Source organism: Hibiscus syriacus, unplaced genomic scaffold (genome assembly GCF_006381635.1).
Source record: "Hibiscus syriacus cultivar Baekdansim isolate YM2019G1 unplaced genomic scaffold, ASM638163v2 tig00110569_pilon, whole genome shotgun sequence".
NCBI classification, from domain to species: Eukaryota; Viridiplantae; Streptophyta; class Magnoliopsida; order Malvales; family Malvaceae; genus Hibiscus; species Hibiscus syriacus.
The window spans coordinates 1,055,811-1,077,992 of NW_024062784.1; the positions used below are offsets into that span (position 1 = coordinate 1,055,811).

Here is a 22,182-nt window from a genome sequence, read left to right on the forward strand (position 1 = left end):
TAATTATAAAAAAATATTTTTATTGAGTTTCTTACTATAAAAATGTTAAAAATAATCCTCTAACCTAAAAAATTTAAGGTGAATTATGTGTTTAATATATAAACTAACATTTATGATATGTTTTAGTAACTAATATTTTACCATTTTTAAAATCATACATAAAGTTTAGTTTTTATTTCATTTTAGTATATCTATTCAAAATTTATTGTTAATTTTTTGAAAAAAATGAAATTTTAAGTACTGAAACAAATCAAAACTGATAGTTTAAGTACTAAACGCGTTAAGTTTTTAACTGTGAGATACTAAAATGAAATAAAAACTAAACGTTAGGTATATTTTTAAAATATTAAAAATATAAGTATTACAACATATAAAAACTGATAGTTTAGGTACTCAATGCGTAGTTTACTCAAAAAATTAACGATGTAGCAGTTAATTAAAATAGAACCCCTTTCCGCTTCGTCTAGGCCGAGGGGTTTTGAGATTTCAAAGATGACAAGTAGCAGCATCCATGGGAGTTGTTCGATAAGGAAGCTGAGTAGCATTTCCCATGACACCAATTTCAACTCTTCCCTTTATGGTTTTACAAACCATCCATTTCCCAGAGCCATCCCTTCACTAAGTTTCAGTATTTCTCCAACTCCTCATCATTTTCCCTTTCGGTCTTTCCTTATTGGGTTTCTTCAAGCTCACCCTTTTTTCCCTTTTAAATTTTCTTCTTCTTGCAGAATGTTGTCATTCCCCTGTTCGTTGCGCCGTCAGTTTCCGTCCTTGCATTGATATTCACAAGGTGAATTCAATACAAAGGAATGGTTTTTGTTTGTTTCTTTACTCGATTTGTTTTTGTTTCAGAAATCTCACTCTTTTCTTCTTTATGTATTTGTGCTTGTGTGGGATTGGGTTTGGGATTTTGCTGTAGTTCTTGACACTTAAATTTTGATTTATTGCTAGGGGAAAGTGAAACAAATTGTTGGGTCAACCCTTAGAGATTCAAAGGAGGATGAATTAGCCCTTGTAACCAATTTCGAATCGGATAAGTCAGCAGCCGAGTTTGCCAAGTTGTACAAAAAAGATGGGCTAACGGGTGGTCATGTAATCATGCTTGGAGCTGATCCTTTGAGCCAAACAGCAGCCATTGAAGCATTGCATGCATATCCTGGTAAAAGCTGATATTTTTTCAGTGATCAGTTTATTCCGATTCTTTGGCTTTATTGTTTAGCATGGTACTTTTTGTGATCTCTGAAATTATTGATTTGAAGATGGATGCAGAGTTAATTGTCAATTTAAGTTGTTGGAACTTTGTTTTCATTTGTAAATGCTTGGCTGTTCTTAGGTAAATTGAAACTTTTAAATGTTGTGTTTCAGATTATCGTATTCTTAGATTATAACTGCAGGCTAGTTTGGTGCATAGGAAGCATTTTACAAGTTATGCAAGTTCATCTTTTGATTCTGATGTTCTTATATCTTTGGATTACTTTTCTTTCTCTTGCTTAAAAGTATTCGAAATCATTGTGAAAGCTTTGAAGGACAGATGCGAATCCTGGTTTAATGTGTACATTTTCAAGTCATGATGCAAGCATATGCTGCTTGTACTGTAGACACGAATGAAGTTTCTTGAGAGTGGCGGTCTCATCCTTGTTATCTATCTTCGGTAATATGTTTAATACTTGCTGATCTTTCCTCTGCTGAATGGAAAGCATATAGGTGGCTTGCAAGTAGGAGGTGGGATCAATTTAGACAATTGTTTGAGTTACATAAATGAAGGAGCCAGTCATGTCATTGTCACTTCGGTACGAAAATCGAATTTTAACATTGTTAGTTGCAAGACAGGGAATCCTGACATATACAGGGTTCGCATAGAGAAAACATGTTGGCCTAATTTCGTTTATATTTTCTTGTTTGATTTATTATAGTATGTATTTAACAATGGAAAAATGGACCTTCAAAGGCTCAAAAGTCTTGTCGATGTTGTTGGGAAGCAAAGACTCGTCTTGGACCTTAGCTGCAGAGAGAAGGTTGGAAATATTTCTGTCTTCAGCATCCTAAATGCTCGGAGAAACCTCTTTTGATATTGCATATGAACATTCTATGTCCTTCTCCTCCCTTACTACCGACTGTTATCTACGGAGTTGATAGAATGCTGAGTTTTGATTTTGGCCGTTGTTTGAATCATAAGGTGGTGATTTCAATTTCAGGATGACAAATATGCCATCGTCACTGACCGGTGGCAAAAATTCAGTGATGTCTATCTTGATGAGGAAGTATTGAATTTTCTTGCCGGATATGCGGATGAATTTTGGTCCATGGTGTGGATGTTGAAGGGAAAAAGTAAGTCCCAACTGTGTTTATGCAAATTGCCCTTAATGCTGGTTCTTATGCTTTTGTAGCTTTTACCTGGTTGCTCTTTTCTTGCAGGCTGGGAATAGACGAAGATCTCGTGGCATTGTTAGGCGAGCATTCTCCGGTTCGTAGTTCCTACATTTGAGCCCGAGGATGTATATTTCAGTTAAAATTTCCCGATATATCACTGTCTTTATTTTGCAGATTCCTGTCACTTATGCTGGCGGTGTGACGGTAATGGATGATCTAGAGACGATCAAAGCAGCAGGGAAGGGACGCGTGGACGTAACCGTGGGAAGTGCCTTGGATATTTTTGGGGGCAACTTAGCTTACAATGATGTTGTTGAATGGCATGAGAATAACCGGAGGGCGACACATTAAACTTCTGGAGCTTCCCGAGGCCTGCTCCGGGGAACTGCCCTGTAAGTTACTTGATGAGCACTCAACGTTAGTAAGCCGGATTTCGGAGGTTGCTTGCTGTTAAGAGCCAATCCTTGATCCGCCCGGCTTCGTAAGTCGCCTCCCGGATTCCCTTCTCGGGGTGGAGGATTTTAGCTGTGTAGTGTTGTGGAAGCTTTTACAAGGAAACTAATGGGATATTTTTATACGAGTCTCTGAATATTTTTAGGTCAAATTAACCCGAAAATATAGAACAAGTTAATTCACTCAAGTTAATTGATATTTTACATATTATTCAATTAAATTAAAAATATTAAGGGTGAAGTACACAAATGATCCATTGACTATAGGAAAATGTTTATTTAGTCTCTCGACAATTAAAAGTTATAAAATGATCATTTAATTATTCATTATGTTTCAAATTCGTCTTTTTCGTTAAAAAATTTATGGCAATTCGAGCTGAATGATAGTTTATTGCCTTAGATATGATAGTTGTTTGGGATTCTGGGATCAGATTTTATCATATGGTATACAACATATTAACATTCAGTTAAGATTATCATCAATTTTTTTTTAAAAAAAATCGAATTTGAAACATAATGATTAATCGGTGATCATTTTATAATTTTTAAAAGTTTGAGAATTCAACAAAACAACATCTAATAATTGAAGAATCATTTTTTAACTTTTTATAATCGAAATTCAACAAAACATCTTATACTCGAGATTAGTTATATACTTTACCATAATATTAATTACATAGTACTGTATTTAGGTATCGATCATTTCTTTATGGACCCCACATTCACTAATTAATGATTGGAAACAAAACCAACCTTCTCTAGCTTCACCGACAATGACAGTGCAGCAAATAATAATTCAAATAATTATATAAAAATCAGCGCATATATGCTCAAGCATTATCTAGGATCAAATTTAATTTGGTGTTTATTTAATTGTTTTATTGATCTATTTTTATTTTCGATTAAATATTAATAAATATTTACAGTTATTGAAGTTAAATTACGATCGAATAGTAATAATGTCAGTTTGCCAATAAATTATGATTATTATGTATATTTTTATATTTGTATCGATTATATCAATTATTTGTTTGAATGGTTTGATTGAGTTTTTTATTTTTTGTATATTAGTTTTTATTCTTAGGTGATTTATTTGTACATTTTAAATATTTTAGGAAAATTATATGATTTAAATGTTCAATTTAGACTTGTTTTTATTTGGATACTCTCTCAGTTTTAGGGTTTTACCTTGATTAATCCGGATTGACCCGTGTCGCATACTTAGTTTAGTGGGTGAGTCTCCCAACGGGAATTTTATGCATACACAAATACTCGTACTCGAAAATAAAAAATTTAAAATACTAGGTTTCCTTGAAGCTCCAATGCACTTGCATGCATGTATCCACCGACGTTGACACGCTTTCTATTTTAAATTTTATCCCAAAGTATCAAATTTAAACCTCACACTGGAAACAAATTCCACACCCCTCTCCCGAAAATAATCCATAATATTTCATTCACAGTTACCTGCTAATTTTTCTGTCTATCCCATCGTTCTTCCTCCGTTTCTGCCGCCCTGAGCCGTCGTCGGCGTCGTCATATTGTCCTTCATTTTTTAAAGAGAATGGTGGCGTTACGAGTTGATCAACTGAAGCAGTTGAAGGGCATTTTCGCGAGGTTCGACATGGATTCCGACGGAAGCCTCACGGTACTCGAGCTGGCGGCGCTGCTGCGGTCTCTGGGGCTGAAACCGTCGGGTGATCAGATCCATGTCCTGTTAGCCAACATGGATTCCAACGGCAACGGTGAGGCGGAATTCGACGAGCTGGTGAACGCTATATTGCCCACGTTGAAAGGAGAGATACTGGTGAACCAAGAAGAGCTCATGGAGGTGTTCCGGCTGTTCGACCGCGACGGTAATGGGATCATCGTGCCGACGGAGCTCGCCGGTTGCATGGCAAAAATGGGTCATCCGTTGACGTATAAGGAGCTGACGGAGATGATGAGAGAGGCGGATTCCGATGGGGATGGTGTTATTAGTTTCAGTGAATTCTCTTCTGTAATGGCGAAGTTGGCCATGGATTTTCTAGGCGTTTCTTTATCGAGATAGTAAACGAGAATATTTATGTTAGGTTATTTGTGAGTTTTTGCCCCTTTATTCTGTGTAAACATCATCGAATAATTTCTCTCTTTATTTTTGTCAAATAATAAGATGCATTAGAACAAGAAATGAGATTTGGGATCCCATGAAAGTACGTTGTTGATTTTTTTGTTATTTTGATTTTAAAGTTTTGTCGTGATTAATTCGGATCAATTCATGCCGTATATTTAGATTTGGCAGCGGCGGGTGAGTGTCCTAGTGGAGATTTTCTACATATACAAGAAGATTCATCCACTAAAATCAAGTGTGTAACGTGAGTCGATTTAAATTAATTAAGACGAAACCCTGAAATCATAAGGGAAAAAAAGGTTTTGAGGCCAAGGGGCATATAAAGCCTTAAATGCTCGTTTGAGTTCTCTGACTTATGATGAGGTAAAGAAATTAAACCATTAAGTCATTTTTAAAATCAATTTGGTATCTATTAAAAATACTATAGTTAATGATAAACTAGTCATGATCACAAGACGAGTTTACTCAAATTATATTTTTTTATTCAAACTTATTATGTCGAAATGAAGAATTTTTATAAATATAATATTTTTATTAGATTTTGTCACGCCAAAGTGACAAATTTCAAGTCACTGTAATAAACATATTAGTTTCCAAAATAAAAAAAATGATTTTATGTTGGGCTAAATAATTAGTCCGCCTCCTAAATTGGGCCAAAATTTCCCTTATTACGATAATGTCTTCTGAATAGCCCACTCATACAAAATCCATAGATAAAATTGACCCAACAGGCCATGTGAGTAAAATAAATTAGACCATTAGATCATCTCCAAAATTAATTTGAGATCTAGACAAATACTACAATGTAGGAAAACATTATCACACCCACATGACGAGTTTGTTCAAATAATATTTTTTATTTAAACCCGTCACGTTAAAGTGAGGAGTTCCAAGTCACTGTAGAAAATGTCCTAGTTGTCAAAATAAAAAAAAATATGGTGTTTAACCCACCCTATTATATTAGGCAAAAATTTCTCTTGTCACAGCGATGCCATCCGAATAGCCCACTCATGCAAAATTCAAAGATAAAATTGACCCAACAGGTCATGCGAGAAAAAAAAAATTATCCCCTTAGATCATTTCCAAAATTAATTTGAAATTTAAATAAATACTATAGTGTAAGACAACTTTGTCACACTCACATGATGAGTTTGCCTAAATAAATTTTTTATATTCAAATCCATCACGTTAAAGTAAGAAATTTTAATAAAATATAATTTTTTATTAGTTTTGTCACGTTGGTGTGATATATTCTAATAAAAAATATATTTTATTAAAATTCTTCATAACTACATGACTAATTTTAAATCACTATAACAAATATCGTAATTATCAAAATAAAATATCAAATATTCTATTAGCCTAAATAATTAGCCTACGATATCATTGGGCCAAAGTTACCAAATTCAAATGCTAACTAAAATATTTAAAGTCAAATCGATTTGATTTTTAGTTGTCCATTTCAAAGATTATATTGGTTGAATTTGATTGATTTAAAATATTAAAAGTTATCTTTAGTGTTAAATAAATAATTATTATAAAATATACATTTTTATCTAAAAATCACTTAGAAAATCAATTTATTAATTAACAAACTTTTAAAATTAATTCTCAAATTAACATCCTTATGATAAAAATGTGTCCTATTAGCTATACTTTCAAAATACACTTTTAATAGGAAATGTCTTCTATTGATAAATGTTGGACAAAAATAAAAAAAAAATTATACAAATTTTATCTAAAAAAATAAATACTCGATGTGTATCGAAGACAAACATGGTCATTCCAAGTAACAATAACATGTATATACTAATTTGCCTTCAATCACTCTTGATCACAAGCGTAAAAGATTATATTTAAACACTTAAAATAATCACATGTCTAAAATAATGTGTAATTTGAAAAGGAAATAACTAAATATGATAATTTTAAGCGGATAAAGATAGATTTTGAATTTGATCATAGACAGATGAATTTAAATTGAATATCATAGAGATTTATAAGGAAATAAGTTTCTAATTCAATTTTTTTATTCACAATATTAAAGTTTGAGTCTTTATCTTTAAGATATTTTAATTGAAAATTTAAAATATAACACAAATATAATAAACGGATTACATTTCAAAGAGTGAAGTAAAACAAGTTGTACATATACACACCTTTAAGACCCCCACCTAGCTACTATCATGTTATAATGTATGTTCACACCTTCCACCTAAACTGACCCAAACCACCAGTAAAACTAAAACCCAAGCTTCCATGGCAGACTTTCAAACTCTAAGCAGATAAACGCTAAGTTCAGGAGCACCGTTGCTATCGGGATTCATCATATAGAAAGCTTCGGAGTCTCTCGACCCGACGATTCTCTCGAACGTGGCTCTCATGTACATAACTTCACCATCTTCGATTCCGGTCGCCGGTAAAACTCCGGCTCCCATGGAGATTGGTTCCAGTGCTTTCAGGGTGTTCCGTTCAATTTCTCCGTAGTCCCTCCTCGTCGCGAACCCACATTTCTTTCCGTTGCAGTAAGTTCTGAAAGCGGTCTCTTCGAGCAATCTGACGGTCGAACTCGGACCCTTGTTGTTACGGTCTTCTTCTTTGCGTTTATCGCACTCCAGAGCGATCCTGACCAGCCCGGACGCCATTTCCCGGACCAAACCGCTTATCGGCGTGGCGAGTTCGACGAGGAAAGCCGGCGGGGAATTGGGTTCTTTCTGCAAGGCGAAATGAACGTGTCCACCACGCCTGTAACCGAAAAGAGTGCCGATCACTCGTGACCCGAGCACCGAACGGCTCTTCCTGAAAGCCGACACGACGGATCGAAGACTGGCGATGGGAACCGACGCGGCTGCCGGAAGCTTTTTCTTCCGCGGCGTCGGCAGAGAAACAGCTGCATGGGGTTTAAGAGTTATTGTTCTTCTTCTTCTTCCTCCTCCTCCATTGGTGTCTTCTTCACCAGAGTTTGAAGAGGCTATGGTTGCCATAACTGGGTTTAAGATATGAGAAAGGAGAACACAAGAGCCTTAAAGAGTATGAGGAACACAGAGGGTCAAGGTTTTATTTTTTCAATGCCTTGGATTACATTCATTTGTGGGGCTTGTTGGTATTTAATTCTTTGTTTATAGTTCTTTGGTTTAGTGAAAGAGAATCCTGACAAAACAAATGCATCAATGCTGTCCCACACAGTCAATTTAGGGACTGGATTAACGTTCGTATTGTTTTTTAGATTAGAATGAAAATTATACACATAATGATAAACTATATGCAAATAGTCTCATTTGTTTTTTATCTTACCGACTTTGTTCATCAATTTAAAAATTAAGGGTACATGAATCCTAAGTTATCGACCTGTTTGATTTTAGTCCCTCAGCTATGTCATATATTCGTTAAAGGTTAACGGCTGAAGGACTTAAACTGGACAAACCAATAATGTACCATTTACCCTTATTTTTTAAATTGATGACCAAAGTCGAATAGACCCTAAACAAAAAGGACTATTTGCATAGTTTACCCAAAATATTAATATGTGTATTAATAGTTTGGATTCCGCCTGTTTTTTTTTTAATATAATTTATGTCTTACCATTACATCTGAAATAATATTAAAATGTTAAAGATAACTATAAATTTTATCTAAAAATTATGTACAATACGTATTAACGACACGTATCTACATGAATACAATCTGTGTTAGACAATAGCGACATATGTATATAAACTTCTTCCATCATTAAATGAGAATTTATTTAAAAAAATATATATTTTAACACTTTAAAAATCAATATCTAAATAATATGAGATTCAAAGAATCTTATTGTTAAAATTATCGATTTTGAGGTGTCAAAGTATGTCATCAATTTTGATAAGAGTCGTATTAATACAATAATTAAAAAATCAAATAATGTGAATATGAAATATTTTATAAGACAACAACTAACATGAAAATTTTAAGTATCTAAAATTTCTTTTAATAACAAATTTTTTTAAACCTCGTATTATTTTATATGAATTTTTTAAATAATTAAATATAAATATTTTGAACCTACAATAATTAAATAATTAAAGATTAAATTTATAAACAACGTTGTTATCATCATCTAACCTAACTCGTGCTCGTACAAGCATGTTTAATTAGGGTTCATTGACAATTGCATTATTGTTTTCATAAAACGAATACATTTAGCCATACATACATAGGTAAAATTCACTGAGAATTTCAGGGTGGAATAAAGCTGCAGTATGTCCCAAGTACTCCCAATCATTGCCATTGGGTGCACCAATATTGTGGGGATTGATGCCCTACAAATTCATCTAAACCCTAATCATAGAAGTCATCAAAAAGCAAAAATATTTTATAATAATAAAAAGTTCCAAATTCCTTACCCCTGGCATGACCCTTTCCTTTATATGTTGACTACTTTTATTTTTCTTTCTTATCCTTCGCGTCTAAAGTTTGGTATTGGTTAATCTGAATCGACTTGAGTCACACATCTGACTTTAGAAAATAAGTCTTTCAGCGAAGATTTTCTGAATACATAAGGACTCGAATCTAATATCTTACTTAAGCGATATTAAGTTGATTATCATTTGAATCAATATCCGTTGGAATATTCAAATTTCATGTGCTATTTCTTTCTCGTGAAATTAGGGTATTATATATTTATCCTTTTCTCTTATGAGATTATGATTCACTTATATAATATAACATCCTTTAATTTTACACAGATTTAAAACTATTTGACGAATAAAAATAGATGACAGATATCGAATCTATGCCAGTATACGTTTATGGTGGTGGTTTACAAAAGGGTTATAAGTTGTCCCGCCCGACCACGTTTCCTAGTTTCATGGCTTTCGTGCCCTCTCGCAGGGGAAAAAAAGTTAAAAACAGCAGTGGCATTCTTTCATTGCTTTGTTTGTTCTTTTTTATTTTTATCATGTACTCATCATTCTTCAATAGTTAGGTCACTTTGCTTTGTTGATTTTAGGGTAAACTATGCCGATAGTCTCTTAAGATTTTAGTATAACCGGACTTTGGTCATCAGTTTAAAAATTAATGAGAATTGTCTCTAACGTATGGATCATTTCCCCTTAATTTTTAAATTAGTGACCAAAGTCCGTCAAACCCTAAACATAAGGGACTATCCGCCTAGTTTACCCTTAATTTTGCATCATTATTTCATTATATATTATCCACTGAAATGGGGTTGCTGGTTATATAGATTATAACCAACTTGATCTTCATTATTTCAGCTCTCTCTCAAGCCTGAAGGTTTAGTTTTCTATAATTATATAGAGTGTACTGTATCGATTGTTCGAGTGGCAGTTGAGTTTTCTATTTTTACGACGCATGCGTGATATTATATAGGGTAAATTACGTATTTAGTATCTAAACTATCAATTTATATCCGTTTAGTACCTAAACTTTCATTTTTTAAAAACCGTATCTAAAATTTAGTTTTTGTTTCATTTTAATACCCTTGTTCAAAATTTAACGTTAAGTTTTTGAAAAAAAATTAAAATATTAGGTACTAAAACGGACCAAAGTTGATGGTTTAGGTACTAAACGCATTAAGTTTTTAACAATGTGGTACTAAAATGAAATAAAAACTAAATATCAGGTATGATTAAAAAAAATGAAAGTTTAGGTACTAAAATAGACCAAAACTAATAGTTTAAGTACTAAATTCATAGTTTATACTATTAAATATAACAATGCAAGCACTTGTTCTGTGATCCCATAATACATTGCAGTAGTTGCAGTGAAGTCAATTACACTAAGTTGGGGTTGGGATTTTCTGTCATTTTCAGAGTCATGGTTAGGGGTGTTCACTTTAGAATTTTAATATAATTAATTGATTAAATCGAATTAGTTCGGTTAATTTCTACTCGAAAAACTGTGAATATCATTCTAAAATACATGTATCAAATTTTGAAAATTGTCATTATTGTATGAACAACTTGAATTCATTGTGTTAGAAAGATAATCTTATTAAATTTTAAAGATAATCAATATTTAGAAATACAAATTCAAACTACACATACGATATGTGTTTAAAATTTGATTTCAAAATTTAAAATTTATTTCACGTTAGACCATAATGGACATTTAATGCTCCAATGGTTTGTTAAATTAATATGATTCCGAAATATTTTTTCGAATCAAATGATTATAGTAGTTAAAAGATTAATTGTTATTTTTATAGACCCGTTTCAAACCATAACAACTATAGGGTATTTGGGCTCTGCATTCGAACCGGTAGGAAAAGCACTGACAGGGGTGATCCTGTGAATTTGTTGCTCTGCTCTAGATGAGGGATTCTTTTATACCCTTGATTGGGGTTCTGGATGTCAAATAGCAGTTTTGCTGCTTCTTTGAGTACAAATCAAGTGGATTCCATGGTAAAGGAATCACAGTTATTCTTTGAGGATTCGGTTCGAGCACCATAGATGTTAGGGTTGTGAACATTTAATGTCGAAAGATTGAGAATTATCTATGAACAGATACTATCTTGTACTTGTACTTAACCCAAATTAATAAAAAAAACACTTTGATTCGATTTCATTACATGTAAATAAAAACATTGACAACGTTGTATAGACAAGTCTAAACAACTTCATACATCAACAACAATAAGCACTTGGTACGAGATGGAGAGGCAACTTTTTAGAGGCTGCAATGAAGAAGGTTTCGGTCATGTCCATGCTCTGACGATCAGCATCATCCGCTAATCTCCAATCAAACCAATACAAAAGATTGGCAATCACAGATTCAAGAACACAGACCCCAAATGATATCCCAGGGCAACGTCTTCTTCCCACACCAAATGAGATGAACTCGAAGTTCGAACCCCTGAAATCAATGGCGTTGTTTTCAAATCTCTCGGGGATGAACTCTTCTGGGTTTTCCCAAACAATCGGATCCCTTTGGATGGCCCATGCATTGATGAGAACTCTTGTTTTAGGCAAGATGTCGTAGCCTTTTAGCTCGATTCCGGCCGATGTTTCACGGGGCACCAACAGAGGAGCAGCAGGGTGAAGTCTTGGAGTTTCTTTGACGATGCATTTCAGATACTCCATTTTGTTGATGTCATCTTCTTCAACTTTTCCTTTTACATTCACCACTCTTCGTACCTCTTCTTGGATCCTTTTCAACACACTTGGATTCTTCAAAAGCTCCGCCATAGCCCATTCTGTTGTTGTTGAAGTGCTCTCGGTTCCCGCCAGGAACATGTCCAGTAAAATTGCCTTGAGGTTGCTCATCGTGAGCTTTGTGTCTTGATCGTTTTGGAGTAAAATGGAGGAGGATTTGCACAATGTTGTTTTCTGAACTCTTGGTTTGCTCTTCAAAGACTGAATCGAGGAAAGAATCCATTTCATCGAAGGTTGCTTTGAGGCGTCCGATGAGTCCAGTAAGAACATCAAGCCATCGGAGACCGGGGAACAAATCTCCGATGCTAAAATCCGAGAATGTCGTCACGAATCTCTTGGAAAACTCCCCGAAATTCGCATCATCTTTGGCCTTTTTTCCGATGATGCATCTAGAAGATATAGTATGCGAAGTTTCAAGCAACATTAGGCTTAGATTTACCGACCTTCCATTGGAACATCCATGGCGTATTCTGTTGATCAGCGAAGCGACTTCTTCTCGAACGAACCGGAACGATTGAACCCTTCTTTGGGTTAGGAGTTCCAAAACACAAATCTTTCTAGCTGTTCTCCAGTACTCGCCGTACGGTGCCAAAAAGAAGTCCGAGCGTCCGTAAAGCATGATTTTTGCTGCCTTCAAGTTTGGTCGATCAGAGAAGACGATATCATGATTCTTCACCATTTCTTCGACGATGTCGGGTGATGAAATCACGAGTGTTGGGACCTGGCCGAGCTTTAGAAGCATCAGAGGGCCGTACTTGTCGGAAAGAGATCGTAGGGAGCGGTGGGGGAGTCTGCCGAGCTGATGGAGGTTGCCAATGATTGGTAGTTTTGGCGGCGACGGAGGCGGATTCTTCCAGTGACTACGATGTTTGAAGTACCTGAGGAAGGCGTTGATGAAGAGGAGGATAAGAAGCGACAGAAGGGGACTGTAGAGTAGGCCTTCATTAAGGAAAAACCATGAAGATCGGCATAGAAATTCCCATGGAAATATCGTCGTCCCCCCCCCCCCACCACTTTGTGACCACCCACCACTTTGTGCAGTGCTAGAACTCAGATCAAAGGCGTTGAAAATTCTGGGTTATTGATTGTTGATATAATAATAGGGTAAACTACACTTTTGGTTGCTAATATTTGAGGTAGCTTTTGTTTTCCATTAATGTTTCAAAAATTACAAATGAATCACTAACATTATCGATTGGTTACAAACTAGTCACTCAACGTTAACAGACGTTAATGATCGTGACAAAAAACATATCCGACACGTTAAGTGCTTACATGGACTGGGGTTGACTATGTTGACCGCCACGTTGGAGACCTAAAAACCTTGTCACCTCTTCTCCTTTAAAAAAAATCAAATCCCTAAACTAAACCTAGGGTTTTTCATTCCTATTTCTTTGCCCAAAATTTTTATCTGAAAATTGTAAGAGAAATCCCGTAAAGATGGAGAACCTTATCAACACGGAATCATTTTTTTACCCCAAAATTTGTCTGAAAATTGTAAGAGAAATGCCGTGAAGATGGAGAACCTCATCAAAACGGAATTCAGTCGGCCTCTTCTTAAGGTGGCGGGCAATGAAGCCATATTCACCAGGAATCACCTAAACAACTCAGTTAACCATAAAAAAAACCAGATTATTTGCAGGTAAACAATTGAAGCAAGAAAATAAGAAAGGAGCCCAAATTGGACCTTGGTTTCGTAGGCAGTAACATCATAACGAAAGAGTCCTCTTTGCATGCGGTCTTCCCACTATCATGAAACTACAAAGTACATTTCATCCTCACTATTTGTATGATACATCGATTATCAACTATCACAATGATCTTAATCTTATTTCTAATAGCAAAAAGTTTCCTACCCAAGAATGTGCAAGTCAAGAAAAGTAACATGGGGCTCTTTCTCCTCAATTACAAGCACATCGTTTTCAACATCAATCTTATTCAGCTTCTTGAAAGCATATAAAGGAAGCTTTGCTCCTATAAACCAAAACCCAATTCAAGTTAAAACCTAATTTCTTCAAACAAACAAGGTTTACATAGAAACTTTAACGAATACCTGTAATGCAGCAACACCTAAGGTAATTGTTTCCACACCCGCTACTACGGCGAGCAGTCTCTTCCATCTCTTCCTTCTAGAAATTCAAAACAACAATGGGAACCCTCTAAATCCTGAGCATCATCTTGCTACTACTTCTTTCTTATGAGCAATTTATTCCTTAGGAGCGATCTAAATAAGCTTCTTCGATAATATTTTTTCATTTTTTCTAAATATACTAGAAGCTAATTATACTAACTACTGAAACTCTAAAAGAAATGACCACCACCAGCAAGGAAGAGGAAATCGGAAGGATTACCGCCTTCAGAAGGCAAAGCTCCACAACCACCGTGCGGTGAAGGGTTGCTCACTATCACACAACTCTTACGTCGTACAGTTCAGGCATGAATAAGAGGCTGGTAAACTCTGTGTACCCATTGATGCCTTTCCGGCTTCGACAATTTCTTTAGATTTGTCCTCATCCCCGAGTATCTCAGTTAAGGCAGGGAGATGTTCTTCAGACAACTTTGACTTGTCCTCTATAAGCTTTACAAGTCTGGCATAGAGATAATTATCATTGACAATCTTTACCAACTCGGGGAAATGCCAAGAGTACCATTCCCTGCAGGAAGTAATCAACCAGGCGATAACTATTATATAAAATCCACACCCGTGAAAGAACTTGACTAGTTAAGGTCATGTATTAAACCAAAATGATGAAAAAGATTGGTGTTAAGTAAAAAAATCAAACCTCACTCTCATGGAAAAGGAATTGATATCCTTGTCAAGAGTATCAAGAAGGAAAATTGCTTGAATAACCATGTTGTTGACTCGGTTGACATTGAACTTAACTTTTGCTCTGCTATAACTGTGAGCCAGACCGAGCTGAGCTTTCTCTAAGTCCCCAGGCTACCATGTTTAAGAAGAGACACAAAGATCAACGCAAAGAAAATAAGGAAAACGCATTCTAAAAACCGCCTTTCAAAAACATAACAAAATATGCAAACCTTTAGGTCCTTGATAAACACATCGAAATGCAAACGCACACCACGAAGAAGCTCGAGAACAAACTCTCCACTCTGGCATGGGATTTTAGTTGTCTCGGAGATGTGGGAACCAAGCTTAGGATATGCAACTTCCAAGCTGAACTTCGACTTCTTGCCTTCCTTAACTTTCAGGAGATTCAGCTCCAAAAAACTCCTCAACTCATCGCTCATAAGCCCTGAGCAATGTAACCGAACATAAGCCAATAGTTAACCCAACCTGAACAATTTCATTGAAGTGGCAAAACTCTATGTTCATCAGATATCCCCAAGAGCAATAATCACCAGAAATCACCAAAAACAGCAAATGAAAGTGGCAAAATCCATTATTTCTAGCATCACAGTAACTCCCACCAATTATACACGATAACTTACATAAACGAACCACTAAAACTTTAAAAAGTTGTACTAACAGATGCCTTTGCAGAAGAAATATATATCCAGAAAAAAAAAATCGAAAGAATACAACTAATGACAAAAGGTAAAATGTTATGATACCTTCGGAAACAGAATTGCATTGATTGAGACCATCAAGAGCGGACTCAAAAGTCTGAAACGCAGTGAGAACCGGTTCAGAACCGAAATTGAGTTCCCGACGGCCTCCGTATTCTGGCTGATTTCATCGAGTCTTCTGGAACAGCGCGTAGCCAGAAGATGACTCGAACAACAAGTAAAGAGCCATTGAAGAAAGGCTCCAAAAACCCACCCCCACGGTGAAAGGAGAGAGCTTCGTAGTCTTCAGGAACAATCAAGTTCACTGGGAAATGAGAGACTAGGCTGTAAGGATTTCAAGCTTTTATACAGCCTGCAAATCTTTTCGGGAACTTCGGATTACTCCTGTTAGTTTTTTATTTGTTCGATCGAGTCCTTCTTGATTTCGGTTAAACGTCCGAATTCAGGGATTTATAGTTTGTTTTGGGCTTATTATTAGATTTAACTTCGGTAATTTTGGCCCATTACGGCAACCCAGATTTTTTTTAGAGAATTAGGGTAGTTTGATTTTTAATTTGGGATTTACTGCATTTGTTACAGTATATGGACCTCGTCATCTCGTGATGACGAGTTTCAATAAAAAATATATATTTATTTTCAAACTTTTACTCTCGATGTGATAAAATTAATAAAAAAATTATATTTTATTGAAATTCATCATCTCGAAGTGACGAGTTTAAATATAAAATATTATTTAAGTGAACTTGTAACCTCGACGTGACGAGTTTGTTAAAAACTATAATAAATGCCGTAAATCCAAATTAAAAGTACATATACCCTAGAACCCTAATTTTTTTAAAGGCGGTATTGAGTCAATTTTGCCTTTTAACTTCACCTTTGGGGATTTTTGTTTTATGGATTTCGATTTGAGTTTGTCTTTTGAGATTTAATTGCAATTGGATGAAAATATCTTTTTATATAAAAAATAATATTGCTTAATAGGATAGTATTTTTTTAAAATTAATCAATGATATCTTATCTATTAATCGATTAATTTAGATTGGATACTGAAGAGATGAGGGTGACTCTTCCAATCCAGTTTGCTCCGTTCACAAATGTCAATATTCGAACATTTGATCTTATTTAATGAATCTAGTGTCTCACCTCACTATAAGTTTAAGAGAAAACAATATTCTTTTTTATTGTTAATACCACGATATGGGTTCATATTAGCTTAAATATTTTTTTTCTTATAATTTTAAGATTTCGTCCTGATTAATCTGGATCGATTTAGTTCGTACATTTGATTTTAATGAATGAATCTCCCAACGAAAATTAACCGCGTAGATAAATTATACGAGAGATCAAATGCAATTCATTTTTATTAATAATGGTATGGGATCCAATCATAAAAAATAACAACGTTGTAATAATGTCATACTTACTTTTAAAGGCATAGCAAGTAAAGTACCTCATATCTTACATCATTTATCAATATTATTATAATAATAAAAGTTTTAACTTCATTTCCCTCTTATATTAAACACCATTAATTTATTATTTGACCACTTATAAAATAGATTCACATTTTCGTCCTCTATTAGTTTATTGCTAAATTTGAGAATAATTTACTTTTAAACCAAAAAAAAACCCTTAATTTTTTAAACAAAATTATTTAAAAATTAGGAGGAAATATACAAATGCTCCCTCGACTATATGATATTGCTTTATTAAGTCTCTCGATTATTAAAAGTTACAAAATAGTCCTTCAACTGTAAAGTATTGTTTTGTTGAGTCCCTCGACTATTAAAAGTTACAAAATGGTTACCCGACTATTCATTATGTTCCAAACTCATCTTTTTTGTTGAAAAATCTATAGTAGTATAAGCTGAAAGTTAGCATGCTGATTGTGATATGATAAGGTCTGATCCCAGAATTTCAAACGACTATCATATCTCAGTAATCATATTAATGTCTAACTTAGACAATCGTAAACTTTTTAACGAAAAAGGACAAGTTCAGAACATAATGAATATTAAGGTGACCATTTTGTAACTTTTAATAGATGAAGGACATAAAAAAGTAACATTCTATAATTGGAGGACCATTTTATATCTTTTAATGATCGAGGGACTTAATAAAGCATTACCCTGTAATCGGGAGACCATTTGTGTAATTTACCCTAAGAATTAATATTTGAACAAACTATTTCCTTTTTTGGGGTGAAAACAAAGGAAAAATTGGTTTTGACCATTAAATGTATAGTTCGTCCTTGTTTCCATTCTAGATTCTATTTATATAAGAAAATAACACCCTGCAATTCAATCATTCAACCAAGTTCCGATTCCTTTCCATGATTTCTTCCTCTTCGTCTTCCTCGGCTGGAAAACTTTCCCGGAAAGTTTCGAAAACACCAAGAACTTTCTCGGTATTATCATAGGCAAAACACCATATCATTTCGTCTATATAAAAACTTGTCTTTCGATCACCCAACGATCAGCTTTCAATCATTTCATCTTTCTGCATATTTTCCAAGAACTCCCAAAACTCTCGTATTGAAAAAAGCAAAACATGTTGAGAAGCGAACAATACGAACGTGTTCTTCGCTACTTCGACAGAGACGGAGACGGGAAAATCTCGGCATCGGAGTTGAGGCACAGATTGGCCTTAATGGGCGGAGAACTGAAGGTATACGAAGCCGAAGCCACGATCGAATCGTTGGACTCGAACGGCGACGGATTACTGGACTTGGAGGATTTCATAGGGTTGATGGAAGAAGGAGGAGAAGAAGAGAAGATGAAGGATTTGAAGGAAGCTTTCGAGATGTACGATGCCGATGGGAACGGGTTCATTACGCCGATGGGACTGAAGAAAATGTTGAGCAAACTCGGTGAGTTCAAGTCCATTGAAGAATGCAAGGCCATGATCAAGCAGTTCGATCTTAATGGCGATGGTGTTATTAACTTCGAGGAATTCAAGCTCATGATGCAATGATTCCATGGCTCCTTCTTTGTTTATTCTTTTTTATATGTCCATTGCTTCTTGTAATCTATATGATTTCATTTGTTCTTGAAAGTTCATCGTCGGATTATGTTATTTATGTGATGTTGTAATTATTTTCGAATTAATTGTTCAAATCTCATGTTATTATATTTTTTTGTTCTTAATGGTTCGTGTTAATCATGTATTTGTATATGAATATAAATATACATTTTTTTAACTAAATTTGATGATATCGAGTGTATTAATATTCAGGGTAAAATATATAAATAGTTTCTCGAGTCATCGACTATTAAAAGTTATAAAATGGTCTCTCGGTTATAAGTTATTACTTTATTGAGTCCCTTGAGTATTAACAGTTATAAAATGGTCACTCGACTATTCGTTATGTTTCACACTCGTCTTTTTTCGTTATAAAGCAATGACAGCCTGAGTTGTATCAGATTTTTATCATATCTCAGACAATAGACTAACACCTAATCCAGACTGCCATCAATTTTTTAACGAAAAATGACGAGTTTGGAACATAATGAATAGTATGATGACCATGTTATAACTTTTAATAGTCATGGGATACAACAAATCAACATCCTATAGTCGGGGAACATTTTGTAATTTTTGATGATTGAGGGACTAAAACACCCTATAATCGAAGGATGATTTGTATACTTTACCCTTAGGGGCTATTTGGTTCAAGGAATGTAAGATTCTCATAGGAATGGAATTCACATTCCCATATTTGGTTGACCGGGAATCTCATTCCCGGTAATATTTTATTACCAATAGTAGATTTTTGGGGTATATTACCGGGAATGTCATTACCTCTCTTTCCTTAGGTATTGTTGGATTACCGGCGTTTTGACTAAAATGACCTTAATTTTTTTTCAAAAATATCTTTATTCTGTCATTGAATAATAAAAATTCTACGAAGGTTAAATTATAAATTTATCCTTAAATTATTTTAGATTTATAAAAAAAAGTCTATAATTAAAATTTTATATGGAGTTCAGAGATTAAAATAAAATTTTACCCTTTCATTAAACCTTTTTATATTTTCAATTTTGTAAAAAATATATATTTTATGAATTTAATTTTTTAAATAAAATATATAAATATTTTCTAACTTGTTAAAAAAATAAATATATAATAATGACAATTTGGTTAAATATACATTCTAATAATCTTTTATTTCTTTAACCAAACACGGTAATCTTACATTCCTGCTAAACCAACCAAACACAAAATATAATATTTTCAGTAATCTTATTCTCTGGTAATCTTATATTTTCACTGGTAATATTATATTCCGAACCTTTATATCTATTATTTACTTCATAATCCAAATTGTACGGCATGGGTGATGAATTTGAGGCGGCTAACTTTGAGTAAATTCCCTTTTAGAAGCGGGGAAAACGCGGGATGAGCTTTGTTGGATAGAATGGCCGGTCTCCCGCGTTTCCGTTTTCAAATTCAACGTGATCCATACATATTTTATACGTAAAAGTAGATTCTTCTATATATGAGAGTAAGATGATGTAATCCATGAATAAGACGACAAGGACGAGCATAAGTTGAGCTTCCAGTCAACTTGATCGATCCTAAATAATACAAAAATTAACTCGACGACATAATAATTTAAAAATTGACTCGAATAAATAATATAAATGGGGAGTAGATCCATAATATACAAGATAAATAATTTTGGTATAATATATTATTATATCTAATCAACAGGTTAACGTCTAACTCAAACAACCTTCAATTTTTTAACAGAAAACGTCAAGCTTGGAATATATAAATAGTCAATTGACTATTTTATATCTTTTACTAGCAAGGCGGGTTAACAAAACAATGCCCCCATATTCGAAATACAATTTTATAATTTTTAATAGTCGGATGACTTAACAAAACAGTTGCGAAGGACCATTTATGTATTTTACCCTTAAATTTAATAACGGTCATTGAATTGACCTTTAAATTTGATAAATTTAATTGAATGATAATATTGATTATTGCAAGTTGTAATCTAAACTTGACACTAAATATTCTTATCTTGATATTTGTGATGCTCGGATTTAAATTGTCAGAAATAATAATAATAATTTCGTGAAGACCATTTGGTTTGTGCTCGCAACAACTTTGAATATAAAAACTATAGATATTACCTAATTACATTGGAAAAATATTAAATTCAAAAATCAAATTATACACCAAGCCTTTGAACAGAAGTATAGTGAAAGCCATAGAGAAGAAGAAGGCTATGGCATTACATGAAGCGTTTCAGAAGAACAAAAGCTTGTAGAATTGGATTGATCCGCGGCTATTCTAAAATCCCAGAGTTTCCCTTTAGCAGAAACCAAGTTTTGTTGGCACAAGAACTCCCAAGAAAACCATTTTTCAATCGTCCGATCAACATCATGAACCACAACATCGGTCGTTTCACCGGTACCTCTCGCCAACATGCCTGCGGTGTTGATCGTCGACATCCTCCCCTGTGCATCCGGCGAGTCCCCGGTCGGCCCGTCCACCACCACCAAGTCCCACTTCAGCTTATATATTTCTTCGGGCAAGTTCCTCAGTGCCAGTTTGCAGCTGGATTGATTTATCAGGTTTACGGCGGGAGAACAAGCCGGATTTCCCCTTGCATGCTTGAGCAAATCGTATGCCTCCTTGGCCGGTGTTCGGTACTCGACGTTATAAACTCGAGTTCCGTTGGAATCAGCTTTGATTTCGATTTTCTTGCGAGGATCATCGTCGAGAAAAACAGTGATTCCCCTTGCGTTTATTGACGAGAGATCGAAGTACTGTGAATGGTGACCGAAAACAAGGAGATTACACGGCGCTTTACGTGTAATGATCTTCGAAAGAAGCATGAATTCCTTCGGGGTGAGGGCGGAGGCCGTGGAGGTTTTGACACGGCGGTCGGCCTCTAAAGCCACCGTCGACGGTGCATTTGATTGAAACGAAGACGAAGAATGTGAAGCAATCATTGCTATTTTAAGAAGCCTGAGAATGGAAAGGCAAGAAAGGATGAGAACAAGAACCGGAAGCAGCTTCTTTCCATGGTATTTCATCCTCCTAGTAGCTGTTCCACCATGCTTGGGACTTGAACGTAAGCCTGAGCCATTACATAACTGAACCGAAGGACCGATCTGAGAAGCACCGCCATTAGAGACTTGTGGAGGCATTTTCTTCCTTTCCCGGCCGTTTTAGCACATTGTTTTGGACGGATGGTGGTGGGTTTTTGATAAGGAGCTAGGGTTGCTGTCAAGGCAGTTAAGACGCCATTGATTTATTGTTATGGTATCAATCTTGGAATCATGTTAAGTGAGGAAGAAGAAATGGTGACTTTGCTTTTGTTTCAAGTAGTGTCATCTAATTGCAGCGGTTCAAACGTTGGTTTTTCTGCAACTAAAAAAAGCAATACAATCCGTGTAAAACAATGAAGTAATCAAAGTTTATTATATATAATAATATTATTTCATGTCCCAATTGTACAGTTCGTGTTTTAGGTTCAAACATGGAGAATTTTGTTTTGAGTAATTAAACACTCTCTCTTTTAAGTTTTATATAAATATTTTGATTTTTTTCC

The 22,182-nt window shown here is 34.7% G+C and overlaps 4 protein-coding genes and 3 pseudogenes across 4 annotated transcripts; 3 read left to right on the plus strand and 4 right to left on the minus strand.

Moving 5' to 3' along the window:
- Positions 1–453: 453 nt before the first annotated feature.
- LOC120132520 lies at positions 454–2,965 on the plus strand (annotated as a pseudogene).
- A 1,384-nt stretch (positions 2,966–4,349) lies between these two features.
- Positions 4,350–4,918, plus strand: LOC120132548 (probable calcium-binding protein CML15). The gene has a single exon (XM_039149291.1). The coding sequence runs from the start codon at positions 4,387–4,389 to the stop codon at positions 4,870–4,872; it is 486 nt and encodes a 161-aa protein (XP_039005222.1). The 5' UTR covers positions 4,350–4,386; the 3' UTR covers positions 4,873–4,918.
- A 2,106-nt stretch (positions 4,919–7,024) lies between these two features.
- Positions 7,025–8,005, minus strand: LOC120132560 (protein MIZU-KUSSEI 1-like). The gene has a single exon (XM_039149302.1). The coding sequence runs from the start codon at positions 7,914–7,916 to the stop codon at positions 7,203–7,205; it is 714 nt and encodes a 237-aa protein (XP_039005233.1). The 5' UTR covers positions 7,917–8,005; the 3' UTR covers positions 7,025–7,202.
- Positions 8,006–11,471: 3,466 nt separating this feature from the next.
- LOC120132644 lies at positions 11,472–13,134 on the minus strand (annotated as a pseudogene).
- Positions 13,135–14,484: 1,350 nt separating this feature from the next.
- LOC120132500 lies at positions 14,485–15,919 on the minus strand (annotated as a pseudogene).
- A 2,187-nt stretch (positions 15,920–18,106) lies between these two features.
- Positions 18,107–18,584, plus strand: LOC120132501 (putative calcium-binding protein CML19). The gene has a single exon (XM_039149241.1). It carries the CDS (start codon positions 18,162–18,164, stop codon positions 18,582–18,584), a length of 423 nt encoding a protein of 140 aa, XP_039005172.1. The 5' UTR covers positions 18,107–18,161.
- Positions 18,585–20,848: 2,264 nt separating this feature from the next.
- Positions 20,849–21,785, minus strand: LOC120132645 (glucuronoxylan 4-O-methyltransferase 1-like). The gene has a single exon (XM_039149368.1). The coding sequence runs from the start codon at positions 21,776–21,778 to the stop codon at positions 20,849–20,851; it is 930 nt and encodes a 309-aa protein (XP_039005299.1). The 5' UTR covers positions 21,779–21,785.
- Positions 21,786–22,182: the final 397 nt, after the last annotated feature.